This window comes from Branchiostoma floridae, chromosome 5 (genome assembly GCF_000003815.2).
Source record: "Branchiostoma floridae strain S238N-H82 chromosome 5, Bfl_VNyyK, whole genome shotgun sequence".
NCBI classification, from domain to species: domain Eukaryota; kingdom Metazoa; phylum Chordata; class Leptocardii; order Amphioxiformes; family Branchiostomatidae; genus Branchiostoma; species Branchiostoma floridae.
This window is the reverse complement of record NC_049983.1, coordinates 493,430-512,281: the sequence shown is the minus strand read 5'-3', so window position 1 is coordinate 512,281 and position 18,852 is coordinate 493,430. Positions and strand designations below refer to the sequence as shown.

Sequence of the window (18,852 nt, the reverse complement as noted above, 5' to 3'; positions counted from 1 at the left end):
GTTCTGGGAAAGGACGAATTTTTGAACACATCAAGTAACTCTAACCTAGGTTGGTATCTCTGTAGTGCGACTATGCAACAAATAAAAGACGGCGATACAGCCTTGTCCTTATTTCGTTGCTTTGAAAAAAAAACCAATGGTTATATGTTTTCTGAATACAATAACTGCCTACAATATAATAGCTATTGAAATATCTTTGCGACAATGAACCAGTCAATCGGTCAAGATTACAAGACACATGTACACCCATCATTTCTTTATTGATGAATTTCCATCGTTCCATGACTCAGCCCATGAGCGGGATCTTGGCGTAGATCTGTGCCGGACCCTGACCGGCCGGCAGGTTGACTTGCTGGACCCAGCTTGGCCACACGGTGCCCTTGAAACCAACCATGGCGAAATTGCCTGTAACAATCAATAGAATAAGATCGGATTAGGCGTAGGTAGTTTTCTTTAATTTTCTCTGGAGTTTGTATGCAGGCCTAGCCTCTTAAACTTAAAGAATTTGAATATATTTTCTTGTGATGTGGCGTGATATAAGTTATACGCCTAATAGGCACCTCATAATCATATGCATCTCAATCGTTTTTTTTTTACATGTAAATCGTTTTAGGTACGCATACTTGACAGTACTCTACGCAAGCCTGAGATGCGAATAAGGTGCGTATTGTGCGCAGGACGGCGTATGAAACAAATGCCAATACACACATACTTGATATGCACGGTTGTGTGGCTGCACCATTAGTTAGCGATACCAAAACACTCATGGCTCTACTAGGCCGTAGAAAATAGAGACCCCACCTCTGAATTCCGTCTGGACAGGTTCCTGTGCCCCGATCTCCTTCAAAGCGTTCAGACACTCTTGGGCATGAACGTGTGCTGCGTCACGTACCGACACAAGGACGATGGAGCTAGACAAAATCAGTATGTTTACAGTTAGTGAACATTTCAAAGTTGCAAATCACAACCATGTGAATTATTCAAAGTTCATGTGGCATTTTGTAGGTGCTTCATTTGATTCATGGTGGCACAGTGGCCACGTGGTCAGTGTTGTTGATTGAAAACCTGAAGGTTTAGAGTTTGTGTCCCTCCAAGATCCCGATGTCACAAATTCCCTCACTTCACTCGGATATAAATGAGTACCTAACTTCAGTTAGACGTCCTTCGTTTATGGTGTTAAATGGAGGTCCAGTTTGAGAGGACAGCGACACCTCGAACACGTTAAGGAACTCATCGCACTTATCGAAAAGAATAGAGGTCATGATAAATCGGTCCGGATATGCGGATTGTACACTTCAGTACAAATTTGGTGTGTTACGCCATGATGCGGTGTACCTGGTACACAATACAAACATCATATCATAACAAAGCTTTTGTCTAAATACATTTTTGTCCACGCTTACTTGTGTGGGATGACGGTTCGAATGAAGCTCGCCATTGCGGCATCAGACTCAGGTTGCCCGTAGGTGTCGAACGTCATTCGGTGCGCCACGGCACCAGTCAGTGCGTCAACACTCATGACGAGGTACCCACGATGGTGACCATTGTACCTCACTCCGCCTATCTAAGATTGAAAGCAACGCACAGCGTTGATCAAGTTGGTTATAGCTGGATTATTTTTAAGTTAATAATGCGCTCGCCACTCAAGAGCGTCGGAAAACACATTGAATTATACAATCATCATATACGTCAAACAACTCATTTTTTGTCAAACAACTCCGTTTGTCTTAACTTGAAAGTTCATCTGTCTTGGTAGAAGTCATTCTTGAGCTATTTTAACTGTAATATTCAACACAAAAATTGGACTCACCATAAACTACCTGCAACCTATGATTCACTGCTCACTGAGTCATGTGTTCTATCTACATAACGTGACGTCACGACAGCAGTGGATTGTTCATTCCTTGACAAAGACTGGTGCTGTTCAGTCGAAAATTGGGTGAGTCCAATTTTTGTGTTGGATATTACAGTTACACTAGTTCAAGAACTCCGTTTGTCATAAAACTAGCATGATTCACGCAATGTTCATGTCTGAAGTCGCATTTTGTATTACTTCTCAAACCCTCTACTCATATTGAGCGTTAAATAATTCTATATGATAGAGAAGCATACAAGCGCACCTCTACGAAGGACCTGTGACCCAGCTGCAATTCCTCCCATCCTGCAGACTGAATGGACACTTCGAGGTACTTCAGGTTGTCGTCATAGACGATCGACTCCTTTAGAAAAATACAAGTCCATTAGTCACATATCAATAGCAACGTCAGTGATGCTAACTTCTGGTCACCGCATTTGCCCACCACTTGATTCACGTTTTAGTGATACAACGATTTCAGATAAGTGGACCAGCCGTATTGAATTTGACTTTAAATTATGTCAAAAAATCTATGATTTTCCATGCAGAATGTATCTTTCACGTGTTGTACTAGTCTTGTGATTTGTGGTGTGATTTGTACAACGTCAGCCGCCATTTCTTGCAATGTGCCAACTCACCGGAGCACCACATCCAGAACAGTCGTTGACCATGCTCAGGAAGCTCGGCATGGGGACAGTCTCTGTCGGCGTCAGGCTGTACTTGGGATAAGCTGCTGCCGTACAGTCGCTGACCGCGTCACTTGTCATGGTGGCTGAGATGATGATCTTCTCACAGCCCATGTGTGAACAGTAGTCGTAGCCATCCCGATCGTAGCTAGCGTGTATCTTCATGAATAACAGGCTGAAATGGAGAAAAGGACTTTGTTTAGAGTGTTCACTGTACAAAGATCTGTGAAATGCATTCGCTAATGCTACACATATAGATAAAAAATATGCGCACCTAACGAAGGAAGATATGTTCAAATACCTTATGTCATCATCTAACTACGATATACTGGAAAAACTCTGTAAGCTCGTCTACGCATGTTTTAAGAATAGAGCTCGAGACGAAACATGTAAACTGTAGTATATGTATATAGCTTTCCTATTACTGCCTATGTACCAAACTGACTGCATCTAGCCCCAATGGGGTATGAATATGCAAAAAATTCATTGTCACTGTCAATAATCTTTCTTTGGCCTTCGTCTACTCTTTGGACTTAATGTACTAATATCTGCATCTATATAGGTTCGCGGGGTTGCAGTAACTCGTTATATTACATTTAAGTACATGCCACATCTTACCTTCACACATATAGCTGTAAGAATTGTTAAAAACTATTAACGTGGGTGCTGCTACAGTATTACAAATAAAAACATATGGGAACTTATTGATCTGTAGATATTGTTGAGATAATACTGCACATGCAGAAATTATCGCGGTGGTTTTATGTTCGCGTCAACGATGGCGGTCTATAGCGCTACCGCGAACTCAAAACCACTGCGAACACTTCATTTTCCCGCTACCGCGAAAGAGAAATCCCCGCAAACGCAAATGAATTTTAAAAAAATAATACTTCAATGTTTCAGCTAAATGATAGATATGCAATATTGCAATTGTATGCGAAATACAACGTATAATTCATACGTTCACTCGGGTTTCGCATACCCTGTGCTTTCCTCAAAGTAGAACACCTTGCCGTCTCCACCCTCGACAGAAGCCAGGCTCGACACGGGGTTCATCTCCTCGTCATGCAGCACGGCGCGTGGATACCGCCTCTCCAGCTGGTACGTCACACGGAACAGGGTTCCTGGGGGGTAGCAGAGTCCCAACCGGAGCCAGTCTCCACTGGGTGATAATGGGATAAGTAAGGTTTATACTAGAATATATCAACTACATTTTGGGACAAAAACTATCACGAGGGTCTATCACGAAGTTTAATTTACTTCTGCCATGAATACTTCAGAATTTAAACAATACATCCATGAATAGCCTCATAAGGTAGGTTAGTAAATCGATGCAACTTAGTTCAGTTACACAACCTTATTTTTTGTTCAAATACATTTCGAAAGCCGAATCTATGTCTGCTGTCTTCATCTGTACAACTTGTCCTATAAGTGCAAAGTAAGCTTTCCCATCAATGGAAGAGTACACACATTTTGAATTCACACTGATGATGGTCGAAACATTAAGTCTGTGGACGAAAACTATCATAATGCTGAAATTGATGAACTTTCGTTCAACTCAAACAAATGTAGCTCAACTCGAATTTTCAGTCACTATTATGTCGACCTTCTTCAGGAGTGATGCTGATTAAATATCCTGAGTGTTTGACCTTAGGGACACGTGAATTGAGAAACAAATAGTAATTGGATGAAGAAGGCTGACGCAAGAGCGAGTGAACTACACTTGTTTACGTTGAACAAAATTATCAAACTTCACCAACACAGATGAACTCTCAAGCTAATGCAGTATTGTAGTTTAACTTGCTACAACCAAAGAGAAGCGATTCAATCCCAATATTCTTTTATTTGCTTGCACTACCTGTTGAAGTTTACAGGGTAGACGGTCACTAGGTTGGGAGCCCGGCCGTTCCAGTGGATGGTGTAGGACTTCTCCAGCATCACCGTAGGTTGGTACTGTTGCATACCGTTAGGACCCTGCTTCAGAGGCCCCTTCACTGTAAGTGGGTGATCGGGATACTCGTCACGGACCATCGACATGACGAGGGTGTTAGGCTGCTTTGCTTGGATATACAGCTGTGTGTAGGAAAGAAATTCTTCATGTTGATGATGAAGGTCAGATATCAAGAACATAAGATACACGAGGTCATGGGACACCATCACCCAGCTGCATGGTGGTGAACAGGCTGTAGCGCCCCTGCCTTTCAGAGCTTGACGCCTGCAAGCCATTGGCTCCCCAGATCCAAAACAATACCGAAATACAAAAAATTGCAAACATTCCCTCCAAACCAAACAACAGGATACCCTTCCCACCCACACCCTCCCAACAAGTCCTCAAACCACTGACGTTTCACGAGTAACCCGAAGAAAAGATGTAACAGTTAGTTACTCAAACAACTGCATAGAATCTAATAGGAAAAGGTAACGTCCAAAACTTTTCGGTAGTGACTGCAAAGCTGAACTAAACCATCATGTATATCGAGAACTATGAATAGATAGCAAAATGAGGTAAAGACAAACTTAAGATCGTCAATGGGAACAAAAGGACTGTGACATCTACATCCTCTGTTTGGCAATGATAGCAACTGCACAGCACAGTGCGTGACCTTTGTCTTTAAACATACAAGGAAATAGGCATTTTGTGCTTTATTACCTAGTGCAATCTTCATGTATGCGTTGTCCCACCAACGACCTTAAAGTCAAGGGACTATGTGGTACAATGACCGAGGTATATTGCATGCCAACCTGTCCATATTTGCCGCTGCAGACGTATGCTCGCCACTCAGACTTCTCTAAACATCCCGGGTTCCTGACCAGATAGTTGTTCTGTCCTACTACATAGCTGTCAGGATAGCCGGTGACACTGCCGTCCACGTCATGCGTAATCTGTGACTTATCACCGTCTTTCTCGTACGTACCAAACCAGGGCAGGTTCTTACCGCCGTGGAACACACGGGTCTGGACCTGGGAACAGAGGAGTATCCGAAATTAGAGTCTTCACGGAAAAAAGGTTGTAGATATGTTTGACTTTCACCACAGTATGTATGGCAAACTCGTAGTCTTCATTCGCTGTCATTTTTCATACTTGCTGTACCTTACCGTTTTCATTAATATGGTAGCCTTTTCTCTCTGTCCCTCTCTTTTGGGATAGAGAAAAAAGGTAGGGGTATGGTAAGGAAGAGTGGGGAGATCAAGGACAACATATTTTCCAAAAAGACTATCAACACATTCAACTCATCTCACATTTTCAAACTTTGCCCCTGTGACGTTGTTGGTTGGTGACATTTGCCAGTTGTTGCCCAGGAGGTATCCGATCGCGCTGCTCCAGCGGTTGTACTCCGGGGCGGCGGCGAACTTCTTGAAGGTGCAGCTTTCGGCTAGAACGGGACCGTCATATATTTCCAGTCCTCGCATCGGATAGGTACTACGATTCAAGAGGAAAGAAAGAGATCTCATACCTCTTTGAGATATTTAGTTTTTGCGAAATTAATTTCTTATATTCATCATTGTGAATTTCTAGCTAGTTCAATCTATGTGGAACAAACTTTGGACCCGGGCCGAGCTATCCTTCAGATCTTGATCGCGGCGGGACAAACTTTAGATCCGGGCAAAGCCAATCTCCCCCTCGTGTCATTCTCCCGGTTACACCAACGTTACTTTCGCATTCTGTCACTCCAAACAACTGGTTCACATCAAGACAATCAAATTAACACGCAATACCTCTATTTTTACGGAAATATTCACAATTGATCATCTTTTCCTGAAATCGGGTCTAATTTCAACGATGAGTTATGTTTACACATTAAATGATGTGTTTTTCGTCGTATGCAGCGGTTTGAATTATATAAAAGAGAATTGCAATTGAAGTTCTCCAGCTGTCTTTCAAACCATTACTCACGTCGAGTGAGGCAGGCTCCTCGCCACCGGTTTGACCCCTCCCATTCCCCAGACACTGGACCCGCTGGCAGTGCCCACGTTCTCACTCTCCCCGATAAAGATACTGTTCCACACCTGCTGGCTCGACCCCACGTCGTTGGGGAACGTGCCCTCGCTGTAGAAACACATCCAATTCAAATTCAATTGTAGATTTACACAATGGTAGAACAATCTATGATAATGGAAAAACAACGTTTTCTATTTTGATTTTAGTGCGAATGGGATCTGGCCAAGGACAATCCGCGATTCTGCTAATAAAGAATGGGTTAGATTTGGGGTCAGTAGAGCTAGGTTAACGCAAACACAATCTGATGTAGTAAAATCTTGGATTGTAATACGTCTAGGAGAAATCACAATCAAATCAGATCCTAGTTTGTCCTTGGACAGATGATGATCACAATCTGTGCCAGTAGAACCTCGATTTAAATCGGTCCTAGGAAGGGCGCAAATTCCAATCTGTCCTAGGGCAATCCGTCCTTAAACTCTACGACAACAATGACACTGAAAAGCTTTGTTTTGATTGAAAACTACAGATGGATATGGTACCTGGCCATTGTCAGTCCTTTCCCATTATCCACGAAGGCGCATTTGTTGAACCAGATGTCTCCCCCACGGACCCAGGCTCCTTGATCTTGGTTCTTGAAGGCGATGAGACCCTCTATCATTGCCGGCACTCGTGGTTGCCGGAGGTCAGAGTTCTGGTGAGGCTTGTAACTGCAAGTGACAAGATGTTGATAAGCAAATATGTAAACATAAAATAGTTGTTTAGCCCCAGTTTAGTAACAAATTCATATAGAATCGCCAGAACACTTTGATTTGGACAAGGTGAAGATACTGGATTCCGAAGAGGATTACTTTCTCGGGGAAGTGAGCCATTTATATCAGAGCCCACCAACCTTCCCTCAACCGAGACGGGGGCCGATACCGACTTTCATGCACCTTTGACCCTTTGCTGACGTCACACTTCTGGTTTGGATGTGACTTAGGCTTTGGGTCATTTCAACTTGGTAAGCTTGTTGGTAAGCGCTTTATTTTATATACGAATATAGAGTACGAATATAGAGTAAGCAAGCATATAGAGTTGAAATTGTAAAATAAAATCAAGCTTTACAATGTATTACCAAATGGATCAAATATGATGTAAAGGGAAGAAAACATTAGAAAGATGTAACAAGACTTAAACAGAAATGTTTAGAATTTAGCCCAAAAAATACCGTGATCCGGTTTTGGACAGGTACTCTTCTGGTGCATTTGCCGACGGCTGAGTGGTCTTCACTCCATCGTCGATCATAAAACCATCCTGAGCAAACACAAACATGAGGCCATTCAATACCACAACCAAAGGATAAGCCAATAAAAAGTGCTTTATTTACAAACATGTACTTAACATTCATTTGCCAAAGACTTCGAATTCGGGTCGATGTTGAATTCCAATGCAGCAAGCTGTCGCTACATTGTGTACATAAAGTTTTGGCACATATACAGGAATGAATTGTTCATTAGAACCAATACAAATAGTCTAAACAGTTGTCAGCTACTTTCAAGAATGCAGTCCTAAACGTGAATATATGATGTAATGATTGAAAACGTCTATGTGGACCCAAAGGCTCTTGAAAATCCTAAACAATACTCACTATTCCGTTGGAGTGCGCTCTATTGTTGTAGAACCGTCCTAAGGGGGACTTTTGTGCCTGACCCCTCGGGAGGGCGCCCGCTGAAGGGCCGGTCGGCTCACTGTGGAAGATGTACCATATCCCTGTATGCTGTACATATACAGAGACATTATCTATAAGTTTCGGGTCAAATGTAAGTTTTACATGGCAAATATTGGGGCTCAAATTTGGATTGTTGAGGTTTGTATGTAGATGGTTTCTTTTATTCCTCTTGTTGGATTCTAATTAGATATTGTCCACTTTGTACAGAGTGCCCAAGTGACTCTATGGATGTGTTACGAAACTTACTAGGCTGTTGAACCTGTCTTGAATTTCGGTCTTTTCAACGAAACTTGTTTTGTACGGACATGAGAAGTCACCGAAACGGAAGAATTTTTTTTCCGTGACAAAAACTGAAGTTCGGCAGTAGAAACATTGGAAGGTTATTCGTGTTCGACATTGTTGTTCAGCCTTGAACCAGATGACTACTGACATGGATAAAGTTGATAACAAATTTTACTTGTCACTCTGACATCCTAAGAGAGCTAAGAAGACGTGCATACCAGAGATCCGGCTGCCGCATTGTTGGTGAGGATGTTGTTCGGGTGGGTAATCCAGAAAGTCGATATTGCCCTTTGTGTACAACAAGAGTCAAGTGTGAGTTGGAAAAAAAATAAAGTTACATGCTAAAAATATTTAAGCTTCAGCAATGCAAACAAAATCATGCTTAACATTTGTCAATCTGTGCCATTCAAATAGTGATAAAGAAAGGACTTTTCAGCAGCAGTATGTAATGAGCTTGAACGATCCCCTCACCGACAGTCGCCTACAACTGGAGCGTAGTCCCCGTAGACCGCGTCCCTCATGGTCCGGCACATGTTGTCGTCCCTGTCGGTGGGAAGGAGCGTGCCTGCCCGCGTCACCAGGCCCAGGTTGTGGTCCAGAACGTTACGCTGCTCCACTCCGTCCTCGAGGAAAAAGCAGTGGCCAAGTGTGTCGTACCCAACTGTGTCTTGGACCTGCAAACGTACCAGAGTACATTTGTCTTCAACTCTCGTGAAGATGTCAACATTAGTCAGGGGCAAACGTCAATACGTTATGACTGTAGAGCCTTATCTTTCAAATTCTATGGTTTTGCATTTTTGCTGTTCTCGGCACAGGATTGTCAAGGACATATTGCTGTGATCACCTTGCAGTACCTATTGGCACATTGGCAAGCAAGTTTCCTTGTCTCTGTAGCAGAACTCATTTCGTTGCCTTTCCTTTTTATCTTGCTCGATTCATCTTCTCATACGCGGAACCCCCATCTTAAGTCCCTTCCGAAAGAATGGTGCAACCGTAACCGTGATGCCCCATCAAAGATATATCCACTGACGTTATTGCCACAAAAACGTTTCGTAAGCGCCGGAATAAAGGGAAGACTGACCAGCAGCCCGTGAGTCCCATGGATGGTCACACAGCGAGAGAAGCAGTGGTGAATGGACAGCTCTCGGACGTACGTTGGGCGGCTGTAGCCTCCGACCTCGTCCACATCTCCGGCCATGTGGAAGTGGACAGGGTAGCTGCCTTGCACTTGCTGGCCCATGCGGGTGAACTCGATACCAGACAAGTGGACATTCTTGAAACCTGGTAAAATCTGGTGGTAAGAAACAAGAGTTGTGAGGGTGTATTAGCCTTTTTTTTAAATACGCGTTCTTGAATATGGAAGGCGGTCTATCGACACTCGGAAATCACAAACATTGGGCGTTACCCCTTGAAGTTTGGAGATGTTGAGAGTTTTGAATCGTATGTTTTCGCATTTGGAATTGCCCATCTTTGTATGGGGTTTTTTAAAGGACTCAGATGTTCATGGCAATGTCTTCATGCCTCAGATATTGTGTCAAGGGAGGTTAGAATACAAACTTTAGGGCATTTGTGCTAGCATTGCTTTATACTTAGTTTGGTAAGTTGTCAAACTACACAATCATTTTAACATATTTTACATCAAGATGACTCCATTTATAAAGGGGCGTGTTCTACCAAAGACTGAATTCTTTAAATAGTACGTAATTTGAGTCTGAACAAATAGATAATGTTATCGAAATATTAAGATATGTTGATCACCATATACTGAGTCCAAAAGTACCTTCACATGCCCGCCATACGTGTCGTAGTCAAAGTACTGACAGAAGTTGTCCCCGTAACAGCTGTCCTCTACCTCCCCCTGGAACTTGATGTTCCTGGTCAACAGACCAACCTCACCCCTCAGATCTACGTCATCGGAGATCTCACCGAAATGGGTGTACTTGATTTGCCCTGTCAAAATTAGTCTTCCGTGAATAGTTCAATCAGGTCTGTACGTCACCGAATAGTGAGACTCTTCATTCACATTTGCGTTATTTTTACCTACGTTTCGGTGACCGTCTGCAAGCTTACTGACTGGTTGTCATTGAACTGTAGCTATGTGTGGCGCTGCTTACTGCTACGCTTTGGCACCGTAAACATCGCATAAAACAATCGCTGTATGTATGTATTAGGTACTTTACGTATGTGACCTAATCGTTACTCAGGAAATTCTATAGCTGCATTGTTTGTGTGAACCAATCATTATTCTCCTGAAAAAAGTCAGGACGGTTACAAAAAGTCAGAGGAAATAAAGCAAGAGTTTTTATTATGTAGTTATCAGCCCTTTTAAGAGCGATTTGAGGAGTGTGTATCCGCATTTTGAAAGAAAATGTTGATTTGATTGCATGGATAACATCGTCTGGGAACTCCCATACTGATTCATGTGAAAAAAATGGCAAAAAAATGCCGTCATTAGGGAATTTAAGTGGTCAGGAAGTCTTAACAAATACGTCAACACACCGGGTATGGTATGCCAAGTAATATTCTTCATTTTTGTTCCTTCACATTTCTTCTTTGACTTTTGAAATTACTTTTGGCATTCTATGACATTAGTAGCCGTTTTTCGACATTTGTCAGCGTGGTTGAAAACTCTTCTTTTTTTTTTTCTTTGGAACATTGATGCGCGAATTTCATCCATATAACCAAATCAACATGGCCCAAGTGGATTGAATACATAGAACTCGAGATACTGTGGATAGTGTCCGATGGAGCCTCTTACCGCTGATTTTGACCTGATGGCTGGAGCACTCCTGACATGGTAGCAGCTGGAACTCCTCTGCCTGCTCCATATTGTAGTCAGTGCTGGCCAGCACGATGTGGTCCCCAGGCTGCCAGGAAGTGACGTCATCCTTCAGGTTGATGACGTACTCACCACCTGCACCTTCCATGGCAAAGGTGAACTTGGATCGACCTAGAGTGGATAATTCAATCTTCGTAAATCATTTAAGATTAAGAAGGAACAATGAACTTGTTCAGAAGCGAATACAAAGTTTCTAAAAACATTTTATGCTGTATTCTAGACAGATTGCATCGCTCATCGTCGGTCTATAGATTTTTCCTAAATAAACAGTCAGAATTGCTCTTACCTCCCTGCCATGCACTTGTGCCAGTGACTTGGAAGGAGCCGAAGAAGGCATCAAAGGTAGCTGTGATGGCAGCGGTGCCGGTGCTCTGTTCGTCTTGAAGATGAATGAATGAATGAATGAATGAATGAATGAATGAATGAATGAATGAATGAATGAATGAACACTGTAAATGCACATATTTTTCCAATTCCGACCTATCTAGTGTGTACAGGTAACAACAAGGATAAAATGTACACATATAGCCTAGCACATAGTTTAAGCTTCTCGCTTGTTGGTAATGTTCAAAATCCATGGGTATATCAACACAGTAGTCGGTTTGTAAACGGGCAGGAGGGATATGGTTGTGTCAATGCAATGTATATGTCTATTTAGAGGGAAATTTACTTTCTATAAATAACTAAATAGGATTTTTCATCATTATAAGCACAGTTAGTACAATATTGAATATTACTCAGATGATGTATGCTTGAGTACGCCATGAAACCATTATGTCTGTTGTCATGTAGAAATGATCCAACTACTTATTATCAAGACAGTGACCATACCGAACAGGATACAAGAAATTCAGTACTCACCGACATATGGGATTCTTTGCTCAACTACAGCACTGGGGTCTCCCTTCACACCCACCATCACCCAGGGCTGCCTAAAGGTACATATATTAGGTGTTTACATATGTCAGAGGGTCCCACTTGTGAGCATATCATATCAAGCCCGTATGAGTTCCGTATTGATATTGTCAAACGTATGCTAAAGTTTGTCAAAGAAGTCGTTTTTTCTGTTCCATAACCACGCTGCAAAATGGTGGGTCAAAGTAAAAACGACTTTATCGGCAGCACAAGCTATATATGTGAGCAAAAATGTCAATACGTATACTAATACCTGCCTCTTACAAGCGTTATCATGACAGATTAACAATCCCACTCATTTCATTCATAGATCGTATTCAGCTATCAGAAACCTATTTATTAGATATTTCTATGTCATCGTTGATATACCTGTGCCCCAACGAGCCCACTTCGATGCTTCCAAAGGCTTCCCTGATCTTCTGTCGGGCTGATGCTTCCAGTTTTCGGGAGCCTTCATCCTGGGTTATCAGTGCGACGATTTTCCCCGACGGTATTTCGTCAATGAAGGTTTCCAGACGCCGGCTGTTCTGATCGCTGACGTACGTGTCGAAAGTTTGCCAGTCCAATACGGCCCCCGATATCTCATCGATGACGTGCACGTGCATTCCGCGGCCCCCTCCCATAGTGTCCGAATCCCAAGCGTAGGTACCCTATTGTACAGGAAATGTGGAAATGTTTTTACCTTCGGGAAAATTGTTTTAAAAAAATGAGGGGTGAGGTGTCACGAGGGTGTCACGAGGTGACAGCGTGTTAAGTCACTGTTAACCCCTGGTGTGGGGAATGTCACCGGACTAAGTAGGACCAGATGTAGGGGTCGGGGGTAAGTTACACATGGTAAGGGAGGGGGATTCCAGCTAGAGACACCGACAGGGTAGGACGTGTCCAGATTGTCCTGAATAAAGTTATCATCTCCGCAACATCATGCCTCTGTCCTGATCCTTGACTTGACTCACTACCATGCCACCGTGACATCAGGGATTGTTGCAGTATACTATTATCGTAAACAATATTGAGAACCCCCGCATAGTAAAATAACTATTAACTACCTAATGTATACATGTAGATGTATACATGTAATTCTGTACGTTCGATATCTGTAAGAGAATCTTATCTGAATATCTGGAGAAGGTGACAGACTATCGGACAAAGAAACAAGAAGACATTCACTGACTGTGTCTATCTATCATTGCTTAAACGTGGTGCCGTACAAGTTTAAGTTCTAGAACCCACCTTAGGAAGGCCCCCTGCCGGAACTGTCTGTGTGAGCTGTGTCCACGCCAGCTTGTGTTGCCCGTGGATCTCCAGTGTCCCACCTGCCATGACCAGGAACTGTTTGCTATTCTTCTGGTCGTCCTTGCGGCCGTACAGGGACACCGTGGCCTTCCCCTGGTACGGGCAGGTCTCACTGCCGATGTGGAACTCGCCATCGCTTGCCACGATGATCTCACGTGACCTCAGGACTATTTCTGCATCACTTGTCGATCCCCAGTCAGAAAATACAAGTCTTCCTGTAGAAAAAATGAGAAAGCATGGGACGTAGCCGTTATCACTTCTTAACATTTCATTCTTTGCACTATTAAGGAAGTGTAGCATAACCAGTCATTCTTCCAAGTACGCATCTAGGGCGACAAAAATTATGGGTAATATGTCAAAGGTGAAGCCCCTTGGGACAAAAACAATATTTATTGAAAGCACGTCTGCACACTTTTTAGGATATTGAAGACAATGGTCCAGACGATATCTGCTTACAAGTGATGCGCCTTCGTTTTCACCTTTGACAACTTACCAACAATTCCTGACGCTGCATATGCGTACTTCATATGTACTTCGTCAAAAAAAGTTCGTATACATCCATAATGGTATACCACTTTTATTTACTGATTATCGAAGTGCTTTTCGTGATGTTTACCACAGTTTCAATGTTTCAAAGAATATGGTCCAGAACACTACTTACCCCCGTCTTTGATTTCCAGTGAGTAAAACGTTGCAGACGACTGAAGCAAGTAGTGTTGACCTCTACCCACAACCACCTGCGCGTTGCGGTCATGCCCCGGGTTCCACGGGGTCAAGCTAGAGTCAACATCCGGGCACCCTGGTAATACAAGTGACGTCAATTCAAATTACATATGTACATTTTTCTGATATCTCTATTTGCTGCTCGTTTGTATAATGATTTTGCCTTTTCTCATTGAAGAGCTGTTTATTTAATTTTTAGCCACAGTTCTTATAGTTTTCAATTTGCTCTCCTAGGAGTTTTAGGGATTTAATCTATTTTACAGTATTTTACAATAACAAATGCATACATTTTCCATGTTCAAATCAAGTATAAATCAGGGCCTAACCTCACTAGTTAGTCTATAGAAATGAGGAGGCGGCTTGTTAATGACTTTCCGCGTTTATTTTGTCGGCCTTTCTATTTTGTCAGCTTTGTAGAGTATATCATGGTTTTATATACGAAGTGGCAAGACAAATTAAAAGGACAAGAACCCATAAAAAGTCATAAGCCGGCTAATAACTGCTTGGAGAGTAAGCCATACAAAAAGCCCCTTTTCCACTGAAGGGCGATAAAGCTGGGCTCTCTCTGCGACCTCAACGGATGTAACTTTAGATCTCAAAATGGGTATATCGGACAAATGTAGAAGTGTGACTGAAAAGACAAGTTTAATTGTCTTCCTCGGCCCGCTTTGTGTGTTTTTAAAGAAAATATTCCTTTTTTTTCTGTACAGCTAAAATAAAAATCTGCCCAAATTAGGTCGCCATCGTAGTGTAAAGGGGATATAACGTCATTTGATATATTTTATAGAAATACAGCTGGTTGGTTCCCCACGTAATATTTGTTTAACATTTCGGTATAACTGCTCAGAGCAATACATGACCTTTATACACTCTTTATACACATGTTACTTAAAAATGTTACTATGGAAAATGCAAAAATTGTTAATTGATTTTACAGAAATATATACGATTCGCACTAAAAAATATCCGACATGTTTTTAGATTTTTTTATGCAGGCTTTTATGACCAAATTTGTCAAAGGTAAATGTCTTATATAGAACTTGTGAACATTGCCTCATAGCCTGCCTTTCATTTAAAGGTTTCCTCTACTTTTAACTGCAGAAGGAAGTGTTATTTTTCAATAGATTACATATCGATAAATGGTCAATCCACTTTTTGATGACTTTCCCTTTAATGGGTTCTCTAAACAATATGTCGCTCACTAAACCCAAGCATTCCCTATGCGTTTAGTCAGTTCATTTATCGTGAATACTTTTTTTTTCAATTCGGCATAAATGGGGGGAGGGCGATAAGCAAAGTAAGAAGGTCAATTGTTCATTAGAGAACTTTTGTTTCATCATTCAACTTTTAATTCATCATTAAATTGTTGTTAGGAGTTGTCATGCATATTGTATTCAGCCATATGGTGAGATTACTTGATTTAGTTAGTGGTACTTAGAGATGTTTTGGGGCTAGTGGTTACTTTAATCGTATAATGTGAATTAGTGTGTAGCTTGTTGCTTCATTTAATTGAAAATTATAGGAAAATACAGCTTTTTTTGGAGTTTAGGAATTCAAAGTCTGCACTAGAATAGTTTCTGGGATAAATGCTACTATACAGAACATCTCTGTACAGAATATCCGCGTATAGAACAGAATACCAACCTACATATCTATAGTAGCACAATAAAGAATATCACCAAACGGAATAGCAACATACAGAACATAAACGAACAGAATAGTACTATCCAAAAGATAATGATATTGAATATTCAATACACAAAAGAGCCCGAACAGACGTCTAAGGTTCCTTTAACAAACAAAAATCCAATTAGAACTGTTCAAGAATAGCTTACCTGCGTTCTGCGACAGAACTGCAGGCAGAAGGCCGAAGAGCACGACTGCAAAAGCGCACGGCGACATCTCAAGTCAAGTGTGTCACTCGTTTATTCCAACGAGGCACTTGAAGCAAATGTTCACCTAAGCCTTTCGTGACTTATATCTCCACAAGAACGGCCTTCTGCATATATTTGATTTCCAATAGGAAGCGGTTTGGCTGATAAGGCAGTTTCCGGAAGCCCGCATACCTGGGTAGTTTACACACATGTGTATGGGTTGTAACTGCCCAGGCACGAGGACGCGAGGGATCCTGGGTTCAAAACCTGCCGTTTTACCGATACCCATCTCTTTCTAGTTGAAATATACAAAAAAAAATGTATTCGCTTTGATGGTTAGAGGAAATTTGACCCATACAGCTATGATCACAATTCACACAGTTTGTTATTATTAATAAGTAAATGATCACATTGATTTAAATTTGGATATTGATGAATAGATTCATAATATAAAATAGTGTCTCCAAAATTGAGTTGTGCACCTTATTTCTGTATAAGGGTGGCATCTCACTGCACTTGGGACACCCATGCACCACTTTTTATGTTTTGCATTGATATGAATTGCTTCCACTGTGTCCGTACGGCCAGCGGAGTCAGTATGTTTACATGTCATTGCTTACGGATTTACGTCAAATATTTCCTGCCATTGCAGGCATTCTTTTGATAAAGTTTTGCGTGTTTCTGATAAAGTGGAAAGCGTCCGTACGCTTAGCAAATATTCCGCATTTGCATATATTTAGTTGGCATGTCATTGCAGTTCGTTAGGAATAAACGTGAAAAGAATCCAAATGCAGACATATTTTCTAAAGAAGTCTGTCATTGTGTTGATATGCATTTCGCACGTGGGGATTTTAAGCCTACGGGTGGTTAGCAAACCAAGTGTGCTTAAAGACGTGAAGAGTTCTCATTTCATAAGTTGTTTATATATTTACATTATGATGATACAGGAATCCACTTTTTGATAAAGTTTTATGTCTAAAGTTTTTAAATAAAGTTTTATGTCTCTCAGACAAAGTTTTATGTCTGAGAGAGACCATTGTAGGAATAGAGATTAAGTAACAAGCGTTCGTATGTTTGCATGTCATTGTTGATAGACTTAACTTCACATATTTCCAGCTACAAATTCACAACAGGTACCCACTTATCGGCAAAGTTTCAATCAGATAGAACGTCACTCATATCCTTGTATGACGCGGAAAACCACTATGTTTAAGACTATAACTTGCATTAGCTATGTCGTGTTTTATCTATACTTCTGGATGATTCACAAAAAGAAAAGTTAGTAGAAATACTTCAACATAAAAAATGAATACCTGAAGCGCCATCTTTACGAAACTCTTTATTGTGTGAGTTTGAGGGAACTGCTTCTTCTTTATAGCCCGAGCGGGATCTTGGAGCCTCAGCCCATGAGAGGGATCTTGGTGTAGATCTGTGCCGGACCCTGACCGGACGGCAGGTTGACTTGCTGGATCCAGGTAGGCCAGTAGGTGCCTTTGAAGCCAACCATAGCAAAAGTGTCTATAGTGGAGGTGGAATAACAATGTTAAACTAGAGTTCGGCGACCTCATACCTCCATGAAAATTTAGAGCTTTTGTAAATTTCACGCAAATGACTAAGACATTAACATAATTTATGCATGGTGTTGTTCATCATTGACAATCGTACACATGTCGCAATTATAAAATTCCCATTATTAATCATAAAGTGGTTTCGCAATTTTTACATAAATTATGCAAATAAGTTCCTCATTACCATATTTAGTATCTGCTTATATTCCACCTATCATAATTAACATGTGTTACATTTATCAGAAGTCCAGTTATTGAAAACAATGGAATTATACAATTTCCTCATTAATTATGCAAATTAAGTCCTCATTTGCATAACATGTATATCATTATGAACATCTTTGCCTAAGGTACCCGCATGCCTAATATGATGACAATCCGTTAATCCTTTCTGCAGTTATCCTCTTTGGAATGTCTTGACAAAAATGCCCCTGCAGTTCCTAAATTAAATGTTAGGGGACTGAAACTTGCTCCACTTTGTTATGACACTGAAAGCTATCTACCACCCAAATTTCAAGACCATATAACGTCCAAGACAAGAGATACATAGAAAAAACTGCTATGATTGAATGTTGTCATTAATTATGCAAATTTGCTCCTATTTTGCATAATTAGTATTTCATCTTGTACAACATTGCCCAAGGTACCTACATACCAAAAATCATGAAAATCCGTTGTTCCCTTCTTGAGTTATCCTCGTCAGAAGTTTTTGACAAAAATGCCCCTGCTATCCCAAAACTAGACGCTAGGGGGCCCAAACTTATGTCACTTCTTCCTGAGCACAAGAGCTATCTAATACTCAAAAATCGTGACCATAGCATGTTCAGAACACCAAGATAGCAAAACCGGAAGTTGCGCTGCAGTACCAAGGGGAGCCGCTAGGGGGCCCAAAATCTAATCATTACCATATTTAGTATCTGCTTATATTCCACCTATCATAATTAACATGTGTTACATTTATTGAAGTCCAGTTATTGAAAACAATGGAATTATACAATTTCCTCATTAATTATGCAAATTAAGTCCTCATTTGCATAACATGTATATCATTATGAACATCTTTGCCTAAGGTACCCACATGCCTAATATGATGCCAATCCGTCAATCCTTTCTGCAGTTATCCTCTTTGGAATGTCTTGACAAAAACGCCCCTGCAGTTCCTAAATTAA

The 18,852-nt window shown here is 41.3% G+C and overlaps 2 protein-coding genes across 2 annotated transcripts in view; both read right to left on the bottom strand.

Annotated features, from left to right (window-relative positions):
- Positions 1-261: 261 nt before the first annotated feature.
- Positions 262-16,216, bottom strand: LOC118416840 (cell surface hyaluronidase-like). Its single transcript, XM_035822109.1, has 24 exons — positions 16,077-16,216; positions 14,180-14,317; positions 13,456-13,733; positions 12,595-12,875; positions 12,172-12,242; positions 11,597-11,689; positions 11,230-11,421; positions 10,252-10,421; positions 9,553-9,762; positions 8,943-9,145; positions 8,690-8,759; positions 8,109-8,237; positions 7,689-7,774; positions 7,021-7,188; positions 6,437-6,589; positions 5,782-5,962; positions 5,284-5,502; positions 4,400-4,614; positions 3,524-3,703; positions 2,494-2,716; positions 2,121-2,219; positions 1,404-1,564; positions 802-911; positions 262-405 (listed from the first exon to the last, which is right to left on the bottom strand). Exons 1-24 carry the CDS (start codon positions 16,141-16,143, stop codon positions 287-289), a joined length of 3,816 nt encoding a protein of 1,271 aa, XP_035678002.1. The 5' UTR covers positions 16,144-16,216; the 3' UTR covers positions 262-286.
- A 1,261-nt stretch (positions 16,217-17,477) lies between these two features.
- The window catches only part of LOC118416859 (cell surface hyaluronidase-like), a 6,787-nt gene continuing 5,412 nt past the window's right edge, over positions 17,478-18,852 (bottom strand). The window contains exon 7 of the mRNA XM_035822134.1: positions 17,478-17,633. Within this exon, the coding sequence (XP_035678027.1) occupies positions 17,515-17,633 (119 nt within the window). The 3' untranslated portion in view covers positions 17,478-17,514. The remainder of the gene's footprint in view (positions 17,634-18,852) is intronic.